Source organism: Denticeps clupeoides, chromosome 1, assembly GCF_900700375.1.
Source record: "Denticeps clupeoides chromosome 1, fDenClu1.1, whole genome shotgun sequence".
In the NCBI taxonomy this organism is placed as follows: Eukaryota; Metazoa; Chordata; class Actinopteri; order Clupeiformes; family Denticipitidae; genus Denticeps; species Denticeps clupeoides.
In genome coordinates this window covers 40,977,077-40,996,371 of record NC_041707.1, presented here as the reverse complement: position 1 = coordinate 40,996,371, position 19,295 = coordinate 40,977,077, and the positions used below count along the sequence as shown (strand labels likewise).

General features: G+C 42.1%; 1 protein-coding gene, 1 long non-coding RNA gene and 1 other non-coding gene across 3 annotated transcripts; 2 read left to right on the top strand and 1 right to left on the bottom strand.

The window, feature by feature from the left end:
- Positions 1–45: 45 nt before the first annotated feature.
- Positions 46–7,653, bottom strand: LOC114794173 (uncharacterized). Its single transcript, XR_003750311.1, has 2 exons — positions 6,945–7,653; positions 46–2,020 (listed from the first exon to the last, which is right to left on the bottom strand). It is a non-coding gene; the product is annotated as an uncharacterized LOC114794173 (long non-coding RNA).
- A 2,351-nt stretch (positions 7,654–10,004) lies between these two features.
- On the top strand, positions 10,005–15,150 carry LOC114793606 (interferon-induced protein 44-like). Its single transcript, XM_028985629.1, has 10 exons — positions 10,005–10,089; positions 10,274–10,363; positions 10,471–10,734; positions 10,822–11,097; positions 11,439–11,472; positions 12,481–12,679; positions 12,906–13,058; positions 13,223–13,394; positions 14,424–14,524; positions 14,629–15,150. Exons 2-10 carry the CDS (start codon positions 10,345–10,347, stop codon positions 14,797–14,799), a joined length of 1,389 nt encoding a protein of 462 aa, XP_028841462.1. The 5' UTR covers positions 10,005–10,089; positions 10,274–10,344; the 3' UTR covers positions 14,800–15,150.
- On the top strand, positions 11,751–11,869 carry LOC114803026 (5S ribosomal RNA). The gene has a single exon (XR_003751863.1). It is a non-coding gene; the product is annotated as a 5S ribosomal RNA (ribosomal RNA).
- Positions 15,151–19,295: the final 4,145 nt, after the last annotated feature.

The following is a 19,295-nucleotide window of genomic DNA, read 5'->3' as shown; positions in this document are numbered from 1 at the left end:
AACACTTATTAAATAACTGGAGAAGGAAGACACGAAGCAATTGAGTCCGTTTTACTTGCAAGGAGAGCAATCAGAGACGCACATTACAGCATGCCTCCAACAGCTCTGTGGTTTCTGACGTGCCTCCTCCTTTTATTCAATACTGGGTGGTACATTCAGACGTCAGATGGGTTTGTCCCGAACATAGAAATTCGTAGAACTTCACTGTTGTTTATCTCATGATTGGTGGTCTCCTTCTTTTTCCATCTGCAAGTTCTCCGTTCGCTGTTTTCCCAGATCCCGCCAGGTCTCGATCACCTCGCCCCGGCGAACTTATTTTGCAACCCTTCTCTTGTTCCACGGTTTCTCTTCCAAGCAGCTAATGATGTTATGATGTTATCATTACAAATACAGATGTTGGCTAATGTTTAATATAGCTGGTGTTTGCCAGAGGTTAACATTCCAAATACAGAAGTAATAGAAAAAGATGATTGCATGATAATTTATATACTTTTTCCAACATTTCCCTCCTGTTTATCATGTAATTAACTCTTTTTGTTACTTTCCCCAATCCTGTAGGATTTTCAACTATTAGTTCATAAACAGAGCAATACATTTTACACACAAAGGGTTAGTTTCTCTCATTCTCATGGAGAGATTCTTGGAACAGCTGCCTCAGCTGCAAATCGCTGAGGTCTATTGAATCTTCCAAAAGCGGGTATTCCTGTCCTTCATCAGTTTCCTTAGTTGATAAGGCCGCGGTAATGAGGCGGTTCACAAGACTGCGTAGACAAGGAACACAACAACATCCACACAAGGTCAGGATTGCAACAAAAACAGCTACAGATACTAAAACAGATTGGATTAGGGCTTTGTATTTCCCGAAGACACTCATCCAGGAATCCCACATGGAAGTTTCCACTCCCGAATGCTCTTTCATCTTCCTTTTCAGCAAGAAGCATTGTCAGGAGATCCTGTTCTGAAATGCCATGAGGGAAGTGGCTGACAATTGCCCATGCACGGCCTCAAAACCGTCTTGTGTCCAATTACCTAATTTTTAAACATTGTAGTGGATGTAGTTGATTCTGTCTACGTTCTTGTTAATCGTACACCACCTGCATAAGACTGATTCCAAACCCGCAGCTATTTGCTTTGCTATTTTATATTCGTCAGGCACCCCCTGGGAACTCCAATTGCATCTATGTATGTTGGATCAGTTAGCTTCTCCCAGGGCAGGGTTGACCGCTTCATCCTGTGCCAGTCTGCAGGTGCCAGGCTGTTTAATTTGAACAACAGATTAGTTACATTTGTTGGATAAATGGATACTGGTAATAAAAGTGTTACTAAGGCTCACAGTCCGGTAGTATTTGAGGGTAATTGATCGAACAACATTTTTCCTCCACACCACCACCATAAGTCCCTTTGAGACAGCGGGTTAAAATAAGTCCCCACCTTTTGTACCGTATAACACCAATCTCTCGGTGTCCCTTCTCCTAGTAGGTTCTGTCTTCCCATTATATAGATACATGTGAAATTTCCTTGTGTTATTTTACTGGAGAAGATAGGTTTCACTTGTTCTTTTTAGTGTGGCTCTCACGGTTGTAGGCCTGGTCCCATTCTGCTTTTCTCTACCCCTTTCTTTATCTTCTTGCCACTATACTGCTATTGTTATCATTACACAAATCACTACCACGCACGCTTTTTGATACCGTCTATAATCCTTCATTTCTGCCAACCTTTTTTTTCCCCTTCTGCCTCTTCTAGGATTGGTGGCTGTAAAGTGTTCTTCACTGACTTTCGGGTCTACCCAGATTCTACACGTCTGAGTCCACCCTATTATCAGACTTTTGCTCACCTTTCCCGTCGGCAGGGTTAGCAGAAATGACCTTTTCACAGTGTGACTGATGTATCCAAGTTCCCCTTTCTGTTATCTTAACAGCCGTCGGTGTTGGTAGGGCCCTTCCCACTTCGGTGAGTGCCAATGCTTCCGCTTTATGCTTTTTACAAGCACCCAGTCTCCGGGCTCCACCAATGGAAGATCCTGCTGAGAAATAGGGAATTCATCATCAGGATTACTTTGTTTTTTCGTTTCTAGCATTTTTCTCATGTAGTCTGCCAGTGACACATCTTCCTCTGTTTCCCATTGGTTTTTAAAGTAAGGTAATCTATATGGTCTTCCAAATAAAGTCTCATAGGGAGTTAAGCCGGACGTGCTAGTAATATTGATGTATAGTTTCACCAGCTCTAAACATTGAGTCCATGGTCGACACGTTTTTTCCATGCATTTTTTCAAACTGTTTTAATTGTGCCATTCATTCGCTCCACGAGCCCCGCGCTTTGTGGATGGTTTTTTAGATTAATGTGAAACATTTTCCCAATATTGGTTACCATCTGATTCACAAAATGTGTCCCATTGTCGCTATATATTTTCTCTGGTATTCCGTAGCGTGGGATAATGTCTTTACACAAGGCTTTTGCTACCGTTAGCGTGTCTGGATGTTTGGTTGGAAATAATTTTACCCATTTAGAGAATGCGTCAATAATGACTAAACAGTACTCTTTCCCCTCACTTTTGTTCAGTTGAATAAAATCCATGTGTATGACCTGAAATGGATATTGTGGCTTGGGGAACTGGCCACGCTTTGGTCTTAAGTTTCCTTGAGCATTATGTTTAAACATGTTCTATCAAATATCAAACATGTTCTACAGAAGTTTTTTTTGAAAATGAGATAAACCCATATGCCTTGAAATATTGTTGTATTAGTCCTACCATCCCTCCTGTTGAGACATGAGATTTCCCATGGCTCAATATAGCAGCCCATTTAAACATATTCTTTAGTAGGATAGGTTTCCCCAGGGGTCAAATGTACATCTTGTCGTGGATTGAAGCCCCATGTTTCACCCACGTATCTACCTCATGTGGGGTGCTTTGTTGTTGCATGTCAATGAGAATGTCAGGAGAAATGATTTGGACATGTATGGTTTTTTTCAGCGGCTTGCTTTGCAGTGCTGTCAGCAAAGGCATTACCGAGTGAAATTGTGTCTTTGGACGTAGTGTGAGCTGCACACTTACATATAGCTAATTTAGCGGGTAGGTGCACAGCTTTTAGCAATTCTCGTAGTAATTTAGCATGAGTCACTGGCTTGCCAGTTGAAGTAACCATTCCCCGGTTATGCCAATACTGAGCAAATGTGTGTACTGTTGCAAATGCATATTGACTGTCAGTATAAATGGTGAGTCTTTCCCTTTCATTAGTTTACAGGCCTCTGTTAGAGCGACAATCTCGGCGGCCTGCGCTGAAAATGAGGATGGCAAGTGTTCTGCTTTGAGTACGGTGTCATACCGTACTCAACAGCATAACCCGTCAGTGTTTTGCCCAGGTCATTTTTCTTAGAAGAGCCATCAACGAACACTATCTCACCCTGAGGCAATGGTTGGTCACTTAAATCTAATCTAGATTTGGCTGTATGTTCTGCGAGTGCTTGGCAGTCGTGTTGATAGTAACTTGAAAGCACGTTGTAAGTCGCTCTGGATAAGGGCGTCTGCCAAATGCCATAAATGTAAATGTAAATGTTCTTCGTCACCCGGCAAAGGTACCGATGTGGCTGGGTTCAGTGTGGTACAGCGTTCGCTGGTGAGGTGGGGCTGTGACAGCAACGTCGCCATGCAGGAGAGGTGCCTTGCAGGGGATAAAAAGATCATGTTGGTTTGCAGTAGCAAAGCCGCCACTGCATGTGGGACCTTAAGGGTCAATGGATGGAATAAAACTATTCCAGCACTTACCTCTACTGCCATTGACGCTGCTATGACCGCTCTCACACAATGTGCGCAAGCAACATTATCCAATTTAGACGAGAAGTAAGCAATTGGTCTCAATTTATCTCCATGTTGCTGGCTTAAAACAGATGTCATGTACTTGTTTTTACAGTCCACCATTTGTATAAACGGCTTGCTATAGTTTGGCAAGGCTAGTGCTAAACTGGAGGTCAGCGCCTGTTTGATATCACAAAAAGCTTTTTCTGCTTCTGATGTCCAGTTCAGCGATGATGTCATTTTTAGGTTTTTGGAGTAAATTAAGGCTGTGAGTGGGGAAGTAATTTCGGCATAATTTGGCACCCAACTTCTACAGTAATTGGTCAAGCCCAAGAATGACATCATTTGTTTTTTAGTGATTGGTTAAGGCGCCTGTAGGACTGCTGTCTTTCATTCTTCCAGAATAGTTCTGCCACCTGCACTAAGGAGGTGACCTAGGTATTTGACTTGTGGTTTCCATAATTACAATTTGTTTTTACTACCTAGCTAACCATCTTAGCTAGGTAATTTAAGAGGGCCACAGTGCCTTCTTTACATGCTTCTAGTCTTGGAGAAGCCACCAATATATCGTCAACGTAAAGTCCCCCCACTCCCTCAGGTGGTTGAAATTTTGACATGCTGGCATGCATGGTTTGTCAATATATAGTAGGGCTTTCACAATAGCCCTGAGGAAGGCTAGTATAGGCATATCGTGAAAGCAAACCAAATTTGACTGTGTCACTGGGAATGTTCCCTCTACAGGAGGGAAATGCATTACTAATGTCGACCACAGTAAGTATTTGCGCCTCTGGTCTTAAAGAATTCAACAACGTGTGTGAGTCAGGTACCCACGGAGCTCGTGGTGCTACTGCGGCCTTTACTGCCTGCAGCTCCTGCACCGTTCTCCATCCTATTGAGGGAGCTTGCCTTTTTACCGGGAATATAGGTGTATTTCTGTAGATAAACAAAACTTAGACATAAAACAGAAAAATCAGTTCAGTTAGTCAAAGTCCAGTCAGTAGTGTCACAACATGTTTTTTTTTTTTTCCAGTTAAACTTAGTCAGGTAAAATAATGATTGTTATCATTATTCTTTAAATGCTCTTGGTCTCTGTTCAAGTAAACAAAAAGGGCACTGCGCAAGTTATGACCATAACATTGTAGTAATCTCAATGCTACCTTTTAATTCATGCATCAAAATGCTGGTGTCTATTTCATGCTTTTTCAAAATGTAAAAATCCCATATTGCCATATTTCCTTTGAGGCTGAATAAAGTGGAAACCCACTGGAAATCGCTGGGCTGATGCCCAGACGGCAAATTCTATTGCTAAAAGTTCAGTCCCAAACCAAACGAGAGAGAGAGAGAGAGGAGGAGAGAGAGAGAGAGAGAGAGAGAGAGAGAGAGAAAAAGAGAGAGAGAGAGAGAGAGAGAGAGAGAGATTAGGTCTGCCAATACATGCAGACTCTCACACACACACACCACACACACACACACAGAGGCTGGAGTGTCTCTTCAGAACTCCGGTCCTCCACGAAAACACATCTTACTCGCAATTTACACAGTCTGATATTCTCTATCTCACACACAGAGCCTTGTTGGCTGTTATGTCTATCCCTCCGATCACTTTCTTTGACTGCTCTTTTTCCTGTACTTCGCCCATATGCGTCCCAGCAATGCCTCCGTTCTGGTTTCCAATTCTGACCCATTGCGACTCAGAGGCTGTCCTCCTCGTCTTAAAGGGGACCAGTCACCTTTTACATGGTGCCAGTCCTGCCCCATTGCTTGCATATATATTTGTTGCACTTCAACACCGTTCAAATGGTAAGACCTTCGAATCGTCTCCATGTCTCCCTTAAACTTTTCTATATCCTCTTTACAAGGAGTCACGCCTTCTACCACCTTTTTTTTTATATCTTTCTGCGTCCAGGTCCGATATACTAGGATTGTACGAGACTGCTCATCGTCACTTGGATTAGGTTTGGCCACTTCTATAAGGGGATATTGATCCCCCTCTTGTAAATTTTGCATTTTGGGGGGACTGTCCCAAACCTTGCCCAAGGTTTTAGACCAGGGTCTTACTTCCCCTCGAGATCGAGTATGCGGTGTTGGGGAGTAGGCGCCAGGTTTATAAGCAGGGGGGTTTTCTTCTTCAAATTTAGGTATCTCAGGATACAGTAAGTTCGTAGGAGGTGGTGGTAATGTGAGAGGCTGTGGCGTTGATTCCATCACCCCCTCCCCTTCTGCTCCTCTCTCCTGAGCTGCGCTCACACCTCCCCTACGGCTCCCTCTGGTTACAGACTCGTCGTCCTCCTTACGATGAAACAGGACGGTGCCTTCAGTTTTTTTAACAATGGGTACCTCCTCCCCCTCGCTCTTCGCTCTTGCTGCAGCTTCCCTGGCCTGTCTATCCCTTCTCTCTCCTTCTTCTCGTTTCCCCGCTATCTTTATCCATTGTATTAACTCGTCAACACTTTCTTCATCTCTTTTTCTTTATTTTTACATTTTAACTTAATGGCCCCCTGTAACTCTATCACGCTTCTTACCCTTAATTGCCCTTCCTCCTTTTATCTATTTAATGGTTCAACGTAGGCTTTGTTAATTGGTTCAACGTATTTCCAATCTTTACATTTTAAGGACTCTTTTGGTTCTGGTTTGCTGGATCCTTTACCCATTTTGACTTAAATTTAGACCAGTGGTTTTGCGTACCTAGGGTATCTTAAGACACTGGTGTTCAGATCACAGGACAGTGTTAAAATACCTCTCGTGGTGTATTCAACTTTTACCTCAAATGTTTTGGGGTGTGAATACCTTGCGTAAAAGCTTCCACAAAAGTCACTGTTCAATTTCCTGTGATTTTTACATGGAGTGTCGGTTTTTTTTTTTTTTTTCTCTTATTGAACGTTCCTTTTACCAGGGCAGAGGGGTCCGTTTCCCCGCGGATTTTAACCCTTTATGGGAGGAGTCCGCCCTCCCTGCAGAATTTAACTGCTACCTAGCAGAGGAGTCTGCACCTCCCCACGGAACTTAACTGCCACCTGTCACCTGCCAGAGTCTAGAATACCCAGGGTTTGTTTAAGTAACCTCTTGTTACTTCAGTTACCTCTTGTAACTTCTTTAAATGTAACCTCTTGTTACCATACCATTCATACCATTTAAATAGAAGTCAACTTACCCCGTGCCTTCTCTCAATCATAGAATTCCTTCAACCTCCAGACTTCCAGCCGACGGTCGGCCTACCAGTCCCCAAAGGGGTCTGTTCCTGACCCCTCCTAAGGAGTCAGCCTTGGCCAAGGTTTTTCCGGAGTCCGTTCCGTCCACTGGAAATCCTTTGGTGTCTTGGAATCCGGCTCGAAGGACCAATTTAATGTCAGAGATAAACCTTGTTCTAACACTTATTAAATAACTGGAGAAGGAAGACACGAAGCAATTGAGTCCGTTTTACTTGCAAGGAGAGCAATCAGAGACGCACATTACAGCATGCCTCCAACAGCTCTGTGGTTTCTGACGTGCCTCCTCCTTTTATTCAATACTGGGTGGTACATTCAGACGTCAGATGGGTTTGTCCCGAACATAGAAATTCGTAGAACTTCACTGTTGTTTATCTCATGATTGGTGGTCTCCTTCTTTTTCCATCTGCAAGTTCTCCGTTCGCTGTTTTCCCAGATCCCGCCAGGTCTCGGTCACCTCGCCCCGGCGAACTTATTTTGCAACCCTTCTCTTGTTCCACGGTTTCTCTTCCAAGCAGCTAATGATGTTATGATGTTATCATTACAAATACAGATGTTGGCTAATGTTTAATATAGCTGGTGTTTGCCAGAGGTTAACATTCCAAATACAGAAGTAATAGAAAAAGATGATTGCATGATAATTTATATACTTTTTCCAACAATGAATAATAAGAGATCTGAGGTAGGAGGGTGCGACCCTTCCTTGGCTTTGTAGGTAAGCATCAGTATTTTGAATCTGACCAGCCAGGAGTGGGTTACAAAAGACCAATTTGGAGATGACCAGAGACCTGACAAGTGTCTGTGTTGATAAATATGGACAAATTCTCCTGATGTTGTAGTGAAGGAATCAACATGAAAGAGACATTGGAAATGTGAGACAAGTAGGAGAGGGAATTGTCCATGGTTACTCCAAGGTTGTGCAGTGGCAGATAGAGATTGGAGAATTGTTCAGGGAGATTTTTAGGTCCTGTTATGGGGAGGAGTCAGCAGGGATCAATAGCAGTTCAGTCCTGCCGGGGTTGAGTTTCAGATGATGTGCTACCAATCTGTGCAGGCAGAGATTTTGGTGGACATGTTTACATCTGATTGCGGAAAACAAGAGTTGGATCGGATAACCCATGCAAAGATATGACTTCACCAAGAGATTTTGTGTAAAAGCAGAACAGGAAAGGGTCAAGTACAGAGCCCTGAGGGACACCAATAAAGAGCTTGTGAAGTGCAAATGTGCCCCTCATAAGATCGATCCTCCAGAAGCTATCCACTGCCACGCCAAGCCGCTAATTCCTCCTAAGGATGGCCAGGAGTCTTGTGGTTGACTATCAAATGCGATTTTGAAACCAGACTGATTTGGATCTAGAAGGTTGTTCTGGTTAGGGTGGAAGTAGCCTAGTGGGTAACACACTCGCCTATGAACCAGAAGACCCAGGTTCAAACCCCACTTACTACCATTGTGTCCCTGAGCAAGACACTTAACCCTAAGTTGCTCCAGTGGGGGACTGTCCCTGTAACTACTTATTGAAAGTCCCTCTGGATAAGGGTGTCTGATAAATGCTGTAAATGTAAATGTTAGTGAGAAAGCTGATTATAGATGCTATGTCCTAGGATTTTTGAAAGAAAGGGAAGGAGAGAGACTGGTATATAATTGTAAATATTGGATTGGCTGTGGATTTCTTGAGAATTGGAGTAGTTACAACCTTTTGAAGGCTGTTGGGACGAGACCAGGTTATATGAACTAATTAACCTCTTTGCTGGCCACCCCCCTGGTGATATGCGCCGGCACCTAAACAGTAGTGACTTGTTCTAATCAGGGTGAATACAAAAAAGTGTATTTCACAAAACATGAGCACCAAACTATTATCGCTGCCGGCACAAAAAAAATAGCTTTACAATACAATCAATAGCTTTACAAATCCTGAGTTTTACTTAATCAAAAAAAACAGAGAGGGTCCAAACAACAATTGGAATCCATTGAAAGGCAGAGAATATGAAAATAAAGAATTTAGAAAGGTTGCTCACAGAATACTAGCGTTTCTACGAGGGGCGGCCTTGGCCTGTTTGCTCGCCACTTTCAGAACGAATGTTACGGTCACTGTCCTGCCACCAGCAGAATTGAACCCTCCCGCCAGGAGCCCCCCTGTTAGGGCCCCGATTCAGTGGTAAGTGGTAGAATCTACACAGACGTCCAGTGGGATACTTTTGACCTTTCCAGATCCTGATGGGAGAAAGGAATAGCCCATCCTGGGATCAGTCAGACCCTCAGCTGCGTAGGTCTGGAACACCTTTTGATAGCAGCAGAAGTATTTAACCTCCACTGACTGATAAAAAAATGAATGCCATCACCGAGGAAGCAGGATTTTGGCTGAAGGACAATTCCTTGTGGCCTTTTTTTGTTGTTGCTGTTGTAGTGCCTGCTGCTTCTCCACAATTTCCTTCACCATCCTTTCTACATCATCCCTTGACAGAGGGGATTCTGGCACTGGGGGGCTCCTGGTGGCAGGGTTCAATTTTGCCGGGGGCAGGAGTCCTGAGTCTCCTGGAGCCTGTCCTCACTTGTGTTCAATGAAGAGCTGGTGTTCATCAAATAAAATTTGAATTCGATCAGAGCAGAGCTGATACCTCCAAAATGGACTGTTAGTCCTGATAAATGTCAATTCTTTGTACTGCAGACAGTAGCGAAAAAAAAGTCGAAACAGCGCCAGAACCTCGTAGTGGCCAGAAATATATTACACCCGTACTGTTAAGCACTACCAGTAAAAAACAAATAGGAAAAATGACGGGGAGTTAAGCTTAACAATTGAACAAAGCACCGTCCCCGCCTGTCATGGCTGCCCACTGCTGGTTTTAATGTTGTGGCTGAAATGAAACGATCTTATCGGAGGGACGTGTCCCGCTTCACAGAAATCACGTGACTTCTCCTCGCTTTTCCCACTTTCATTTTCCACTTCTCGGAAAGCACGGATCCCAGGGACCAATCAGCGGCCCTTTCACTTTCTGTAATTAATAAAGGCCGGAGGCAGGCGCTCCCTGTTCAAGGTCCGAGTCCCACAGCACAGGCAGCAGAGCTCGGACATTTAAAACCTACAGTAGAACGTAAGTCATTTTCTCTCCTTTTTAATCAGATATTTTGACCAATACGAAGTTCATCTTGCATTATATTTTTATCGGGTATTTTCTGTTGTCTCTGACGTGAAATAAAAACGCGTTTTTATGACATTATGCACGTCATTACAATTAAATATGAAGTGTGAAGATGACCTCCACTCATTTTCTGCAGCTCAAACCTCCATCCAGCAAAACCAACTTCATCCTGCTAGAGGAGTTTTTTATGTCCTTATAAAGCTCATCATGGGAGCAGCACTGAGTGGTGAGTGACAAAATCAAACCATTTACACCCCGATATAATGAACATATTTCCTTTTAGGTCATTTAAACACGGTTTATTGTCATGTGATGTGACTTTTCCTCACATAGTTGAACAGAAACTCCAGGACACGGTGCAATTCGCTGGAAACGAGGTGACTCTCACATGTAGAGTTAACAAAGATGGAGCTTCAGCACGATGGTGGCATGGCGATGTGGAAGTTCAGAACAACAACAAGTTCAGCATGGTCCAAGACGGGATGAAGTTCGTCCTGAGGATCCGCAATGTGCAACGATCAGAAGAGGGTTTTTACAAGATTAAAGTGAAATATTATAATGAAGAGGTCGAGAGCACTGCGATGGTCACTGTTAAAGGTGTTTAGTATACAGTAATATACGGGAATATGGTCCATAACTGCATAATAAAGAGATACTAAAACAATATTTGTATTCATTCGCTAGAGAACCTTCGGGTTTCCAGAACCTTTCAGGATGTGAAGGCCAGCGCTGGTCAAGAGGTGATTCTAAAGTGTGAGGTGAACAGAGAGGACGTCACAGCAGAATGGAAGAAGGATGACAAGCTGCTGACTGAAGGCAGAAATGTTGTCATGGAGCAGCGAGGAAAAGAGTTTATTCTGAAAATCAAACACGCTCAGAAGTCAGATACCGGCTTCTACACCTGCCTGGTGAAGTCGGGCAGCGAAGAGGTCAAGATCTCCGCCGAGGTCGCAGTAGAAGGTAATCAAGTCTTCATTAGAAATGTCAACTACATAGATAAACTTCAATAAACCGAATTTGAGTTGAAATATAAGGATTTTAGGGCATCTTGTGCAGGTAAATCTGCAAAATTGATCATTTTTAGTATTAAATACAGTAACTCCACGACTCTTCAAGTTTAGGTTCAGTAAACTAAACACCAGATCCATATCAGACCCATTTTAAAATGAGCCAAGCGTCCCCCTTTAATTGATGGGGACAGGGTGGAGTCACTGTGATTTAATGCTGAATAGTCCATTAAGATCGATCTTGTGTTCTATACAGGGAATGTCACATTTACAGACTTTTTCTTTTTCTTGCAGAGTTTGACAGAGAGTGGAGGAGCATAAATTTTAAGTAAGTTCACACACCATCGAAAGATACTTGCAAAACTTGTCACACGAAAATCATTCCAGTCCACATAATAACAAAAAGAAAGAAGAAGCTGGAACAGTTTATAAAGGGACACATTAGAAGAGAACTTAGACAAAAAGTGTTTTAAAAGGTTAAAAGTTAGTGAGGTCCATGCTTTTTTTTCCTGGCCTATTTAATGGTTTCATGGATCAAATTAAGATGCGGTCAATAATTGGTTAACCCTTTCATCTGGGTACCATACCCAGATATGGTATGGTATGGCTTACGGCCATACCAGCTGAAGAACGCCCGATCTCGTCTGATCTCGGAAGCTAAGAAGGCTTGGGCCTGGTTAGTACTTGGATGGGAGACTGCCTGGGAATACCAGGTGCTGTAAGCTTTAACTGGGGCAGTGGTGGCCTACTGGTTAAGGAAGCGGCCCTGTAATCAGAAGGTTGCTGGTTCGAATCCCGATCTACAAGTTACCACTGAGGTGCCACTGAGCAAAGCACCGTCCCCACACACACTGCTCCCCGGGCGCCTGTCATGGCTGCCCACTGCTCACCAAGGGTGATGGGTTAAATGCAGAGGACAAATTTCACTGTGTGCACTGTGTGCTGTGTATCACGTGTGACAATCACTTCACTTTAACTTTATATACAAAAACTACAGATCCCATAATGCAGTCCTTCAGTCGCCTTGCCGATTGTGATTTTTAAACGGCAGCTAAACGTGTACAGGAGCAGTTTCCACGGCGACAGCAAATGGGTTGTGAAGCAGCTCGGAATTCTTCTTTCATACTTCAAAGTTACAGAAGTATCGTGCACAAAGTGTACACTGCATTATGGGATCTGTAGTTTGTGGGTTATCAGCACATCTTATCGTCAGGCCATAATGATAGAGCAATGCAAATACAAATAATACTTAAATACTAAACTTTAATATAGACATATTAATCATAAACTTTACATAGAAACATTTATAACTTTATTATTTTTTTGCTTTCATTAGTCCCCAAACCAGAAACAAATTAGAGGCTGAACTCACTCAGTTGCGACCACAACTGGAGCCGCTCCGGATTCTTCTATATGGGCCTATTGGATCAGGAAAGTCCAGCTTCATCAACTCCATTGATATTGTCTTCAAAGGGAAAATCTCAACTGGAGCCTTGGCTGATGCAGCAGGCGCTGGTATTAGTTTCACCAGAAGGGTGAGAACAATATCCTCACATGGTTTACGTTACACCAGAAATTTCTGACATTTCTCATGAATCAAAGATCATATTTGGAGCCACTGACACTCTGTTAGTCCAGCCCCATGGACAGTAGAATTTTGCTTTTCAGCAAAAATGTGCTGCATTTTGAGTAGAATCCCTCAATATTAAATTTTTATGTATTTTTAAAACATTTTAAATCTAACTCCTGTTTTTTTTTCAGTTCCAAACGCACAAGATTGAGAAAAAAAACACTTCTGAATTTTTGCCTTTTGTCCTGAATGATGTGATGGGTCTGGAAGATGAGAAGTCTAAAGGGGTGCATCCTGATGACATCATGAGTATTTTAAAGGGTCACGTAAAGGAAAATTACCTGGTAGGTGTGCATGAAATGAATGCATGAAATATGATACACGGAAATATATATAGCAGGTAAAATAAGGATCGAACATGTCAGCAATTTAAGTAAATAGATTTCTCACCAGATGAGAATTGACCAGAACCAGAATTGAACGATCAACCTGTGGTTTTCATTTCCAGTTCGAACCTTCAGCTCCACTGTCAGAAGAAGACCCAGACTACAAGAGAGATCCCAGTCCAACAGATAAAGTTCACTGTCTGGTGTGTTTGCTGCCAGCAGATAAAATCTCTTTCCTGACTGATGACATATTCGCGAAAATGAGGAGCATCAGAGAGCAGGCCAGTGACATGGGTGAGGCCCGTTCCAAACTTTCATGTGGTCGATCTCAGTCAGAGGGTGTGAACAGGGTGTGGAAAATAATGTCCAATGTCCAGGAGTTTTGCTGTTTCTCTTAATTTGTTTTTTGATGAAATATGGTCCACACATAAATAATGTTCTCAAGTGCTTTGTACTTCTTAGTTTCAACACAAGGTGGAGCTACTGCCCTGGTCAAGGCAACATCAAGATCTCATCAAGCTTTTGCTAATAGTGAGCAAAAATACAGCAAAGCTTTATATTGCTGGCAAATGAAATGAATAATGAAAGTTATTATTGCAAGATAATTTACATATTTATTAGTCGGAATGATGTGATTATATTGAGGGAAGGTAAGAGATGAGATAAGATGATCCTTTATTAGTCCCAGAAGTGTGAAAGTACAACGTACAAATATAACTGGACGAGTGTATTAAAATGTATGTGTACATGTGTACAGAGTGGGTAGATATACACATAATGCTCACAATTAAAATGGAGATGGTGTACTGGATGTGTGTTCATGTGGTCAACTGTTGTAGAGCAGGAAAGACCTTCTGATTCTCTCCGTCAGTGCTGTTAGGGTCTCCTGCATGGGGTGGGAGATGTTGTCCACCATTCTCCTGTCACTCACCACCTCCACTGGGTCCATAAGGGCATCCTAGAACATAGCTGGACCTCCGGCTCTTTCTATCCTCTTCATATATTTTTTGATATGTGGCCCTCAAAATGTATGGACACCCCTGGTTTAAGGTGCTAGCATAAATTAGTCCATTTTAAATAGGTCATTAACTATGTTTCAAGTGAGAAAAACCCTGAACAAAAAAGAAATAGTCTCCTGTAACCTGATCAACCATAACATTATAAGGAGGAAGATACATATATATAACATATAAACATTCTGCAGTCATTTTTGCTCATCATAATGTTATGGCTGATATATGAATATATATTTACAGTATGTAATGTAGTTTTATTTACATTGCATTGCCTTACATTGTAGTTTTATGTCCCCCTGTGCATCAGGTATTCCTCAGGTTGTCGTGATGACAAAGCCGGACATGGCATGCCAAGTAGTGAAATCCGATCTGAGAAAGATCTACTACAGCATGAAGATCAAAGAAAAAGTGAGTGAGATGCCTGCATCATAATATTCCAGTTAAAGGACATAGAAATTTGTGAACCAGTTAAAAAACCCACATGATTGTGTTTGTGTGTGACATGTACACAGATGCAGGAGTGCAGCAACAGACTGGGGGTCCCAATGAACTGCATCTTCCCCGTGAAGAACTACCACGAGGTGACTGAACTTGTTCTGGAGGTGGACGTCCTCATCCTGAAAGCTTTATCAACCATTATTCATTTTGCTAATGACTATGCTCGCCAGCATGTGGTGCGTTAGCACAGCCCTGCACTGCAACTTCTACAACTCAGCAGCCAAGACCCATTTAAGCGTAAAATACAAAGTGCACTGGACTACAACGCAGAAAACTTAGTAGGTTTTGCTTGCTGGCCAATGTCATATTTCCTTTGTGGTGATTAAACTGAAAATGTGAAGTAAAGAGCATCATGGACCTCACTGGAATTCATGTTGAGGACCTGATTTAATGCTGCTTCTTTGTGATTTTGTAAAAGTGGCCTGTTTTAGGGTGTATGCTGTCTGCACAGATGATGCACAAAGTTTATATCCACAGAAAACAACTGTATCTGCAAATATCATGCACTGAAATGAAATAAACACATAAAACACACATAAAAAGGTGGGTCATCTGTACAGGAGCAGTTTCCACGGCGACAGAAAATCGTTTCATGCTTCAAAGTTACCAAAGCGTTGTGCATTATGGGATGTGTAGTTTGTGGGTTATCAGCACATCATATAGTTGAAATTTGACATGAATTTAATTAAATCAATTTACTAAAGTTACACACCATTCCTGGGTTAGCCTGATTTAGCCTGATTTAAGTTGTTTTCATGGCCCTGTTCTGCTTGTAGAACTTAAACTTTACAAGGAACATGCTCCTGAGAGAAACCCTTTTTTGAATATTACTTCTTATTGTAGTACCACAGTAAACCCACCAGGGAACTTTAATGCTTCCATCAGTATATATTGTCTCAAAACAAAAAAAAGTGAAGTGATTGTCAAATGTGATACACAGCAGCACAGCACACAGTGAAATTTGTTCTCTGCATTTATCCCATCACCCTGAGTGAGCAGTGGGCAGCCATGTGGGGACAGTGGTTTGCTCAGTGGCACCTCAGTGGAACCTTGGCGAGTCGGGATTCGAACCGGCAACCTTCTGTTTACAGGGCTGCGTCCTTAACCGCTAGGCCACCACTGCCTCACTGTATCAAACTGTAAAACCGACACTAATTAGTTTTAAATGACAGTGATATGGGTGGTCCACATCAGCCCCACCTTAATTTCAATTTATTTGAGGAGCAAAGAGTCGGCACTGGATCACCCACCATCATGTAAAAGACTCGGATCAACATGGACCTCTCTGCCTTTTTGTGGTCAAGCTTGTTTAAGAATTTTATCATCATTATCATCACCTATACATTTAGGGTTGAGATCACATGGCCATCACTGGCTTTTATTTTTTAAGTGGTTTTATAGTTCCTCATTACCCATATATTTAAGTTGAGGTTAGTGATTGGCAATAATTGTGCAGCCCTAAAATATACATGTACATTCAGTACTTCTGCCAATCACAATTATTAATCATGATTATTCATTATTTTAGCTTAAATGTTTTTTTTCATTGCATTGCATTTTTATTCTATTTTTAAACAGTAAGTGAACAAGACTTTTAGATTTTTGCCAATAAAAACCAGCCAGCTTAAGAGATTACTGAAGGTAGGTCACCATGAAAATATATTAAAGAAATTAAGTATTTAATATGAAAAATGAACCTTCATTTACCTGCTTATATGGGGAAAAAATAACTATAGACAGGGCAGGTCCATAAACAGGCATTTTTAATTGTGAAAGTGAAGTGATTGTCATTGTGTATTTTTTATTTATTTGTCAGGAACGATAGACAATGAACTAACTATGCAATACAGGTCCTTCTCAAACAATTAGCATATTGTGATAAATTTAATTATTTCCTGTAATGTACTGATAAACATTAGACTTTCAGATATTTTAGATTCATTACACACAACTGAAGGTAGTTCAAGCTTCTTATTGTTTTAATATTGATTATTTTGGCATACAGCTCATGAAAACCCAACATTCCTCTCTCCAAAAATTAGCATATTTCATCTGACCAATTAAAAAAAAATGTAAAAAAAATAAGTGTTTTTAATAAAAAAAAAAAAAAAAAAAAAAAATCAACCTTCAAATAATCATGTTCAGTTATGCACTCAATACTTGGTCGGGAATCCTTTTGCAGAAATGACTGCTTTAATGCGGCGTGGCATGGAGGCAATCAGCCTGTGGCACTGCTGAGGTGCTATGGAGGCCCAGGATGCTTCGATCGCGGCCTTAAGCTCATCCAGAGTGTTGGGTCTTGCGTCTCTCAACTTCCTCTTCACAACATCTCACAGATTCTCTATGGGGTTCAGGTCAGGAGAGTTGGCAGGCCAATTGAGCACAGTAATACCATGGTCAGTAAACCATTTACCAGAGGTTTTGGCACTGTGAGCAGGTGCCAGATTATGCTGAAAAATGAAATCTTCATCTCCATAAAGCTTTTCAGCAGATGGAAGCATGAAGTGCCCCAAAATCTCCTGATAGCTAGCTGCATTGACCCTTGATAAAACACAGTGGACCAACACCAGCAGCTGACATGGCACCCCAGACCATCACTGACTGTGGGTACTTGACTCTAGACTTCAGGCATTTTGGCATTTCCCTCTGCCCAGTCTTCCTCCAGACTCTGGCACCTTGATTTCCGAATGACATGCAAAATTAGCTTTCATCCGAAAAAAGTACTTTGGACCACTGAGCAACAGTCCAGTGCTGCTTCTCTGTAGCCCAGGTCAGGCGCTTCTGCCGCTGTTTCTGGTTCAAAAGTGACTTGACCTGGGGAACGCGGCACTGTAGCCCATTTCCTGCACGCGCCTGTGCACGGTGGCTCTGGATGTTTCTACTCCAGACTCGGTCCACTGCTTCCGCAGGTCCCCCAAGGTCTGAAATCGGTCCTTCTCCACAATCTTCCTCAGGGTCCGGTCACCTCTTCTCGTTGTGCAGCATTTTCTGCCACACTTCTTCCTTCCCACAGACTTCCCACTGAGGTGCCTTCATACAGCACGCTGGGAACAGCCTATTCGTTCAGAAATGTCTTTCTTGCTTGAGGGTGTCAATGATGGCCTTCTGGACAGCAGTCAGGTCGGCAGTCTTACCCATGGATGCGGTTTTGAGTAATGAACCAGGCTGGGAGTTTTTAAAAGCCTCAGGAATCTTGCAGGTGTTTACAGTTAATTAGTTGATTCGGATGATTAGGTTAATAACTCGTTTAGAACCTTTTCATGATATGCTAATTTTCTGAGATAGGAACTTTGGGTTTTCATGAGCTGTATGCCAAAATCATCAATATTAAAACAATAAGAGGCTTGAACTACCTTCAGTTGTGTGTCTTAAATATATGAAAGTCTAATGTTTATCAGTACATTACAGGAAATAATGAAATTTATCACAATATGCTAATTGTTTGAGAAGGACCTGTATATAGAGGTGTCAAAACAAGCTGGGCCTTTCCTGTGGGGTGGAGGTGTGAAGACAGATGCTCTGCTCTGTAACATGAATAATAAGAGATCTGAGGTAGGAGGGTGCGACCCTTCCTTGGCTTTGTAGGTAAGCATCAGTATTTTGAATCTGACCAGCCAGGAGTGGGTTACAAAAGACCAATTTGGAGATGACCAGAGACCTGACAAGTGTCTGTATTGATAAATATGGACAAATTCTCCTGATGTTGTAGTGAAGGAATCGACATGAATGAGAAATGTGAGACAAGTAGGAGAGGGAATTGTCCATGGTTACCCCAAGGTTGTGCAGTGGCATATAGAGATTGGTGAAATGTCCAGGGAGATTTTAAGGTCATGTTGTGGGGAGGAGTCAGAAGGGATCAATAGCAGTTCAGTCCTGCCGGGGTTGAGTTTCAGATGATGTGCTACCAATCTGTGCAGGCAGAGATTTTGGTGGACATGTTTACATATGATTGCAGAAAACAAGAGTTGCAAAGAAAACCTATGCAAAGATATGACTTCACCAAGAAATTTCGTGTAAAAGCAGAACAGGGTCAAGTACAGAGCCCTGAGGGACAACAATAAAGAGCTTGTGAGGTGCAAATGTGCCCCTCATAAGATTGATCCTCCAGAAGCTATCCACTGCCACGCCAAGCCGCTAATTCCTCCTAAGGATGGCCAGGATTATTGTGGTTGACTATCAAATGCGATTTTGAAACCAGACTGATTTGGATCTAGAAGGTTGTTCTGGTTAGTGAGAAAGCTGATTATAGATGCTATGTCATAGGATTTTCGAAAGAAATTAACCCCTTTGCTGGCCACCCCCCTGGGGATACGCACCGGCACCTAAACAGTAGTGAATACAAAAAAAAATACAAGTGTATTTCACAAAACATGAGCACCAAACTTTATAGAACTATTATCGCTGCCGGCACAAAAACATATCTTTACAAATCATAAAATCAGCAGAAATAGACATTTTATTTTTTTAGAACGAGCCACGATCAAAGCTGAGTTTTACATAATCAAAAAAAACAGAGAGGGTCCAAACAACAATTGGAATCCATTGAAAGGCAGAGAATATGAAAATAAAGAATTTAGAAAGGTTGCTCACAGACTACCAGGGGTAGTCTCTGGCCTGTTTGCTGACCACTTTCAGAACGAATGCAGCATGCATAGCGCTCACCATGAAGTTTGCGCTTCTT

What these genes read in the sequence shown, in the direction of transcription:
- LOC114793606 (XM_028985629.1), top strand. An exon ending in TGGAGGAGCATAAATTTTAA is followed by an intron (nt 11,473 to 12,480) that starts GTAAGTTCACAC and finishes TGCTTTCATTAG; the next exon opens with TCCCCAAACCAGAAACAAAT. An exon ending in GTATTAGTTTCACCAGAAGG is followed by an intron (nt 12,680 to 12,905) that starts GTGAGAACAATA and finishes TTTTTTTTTCAG; the next exon opens with TTCCAAACGCACAAGATTGA.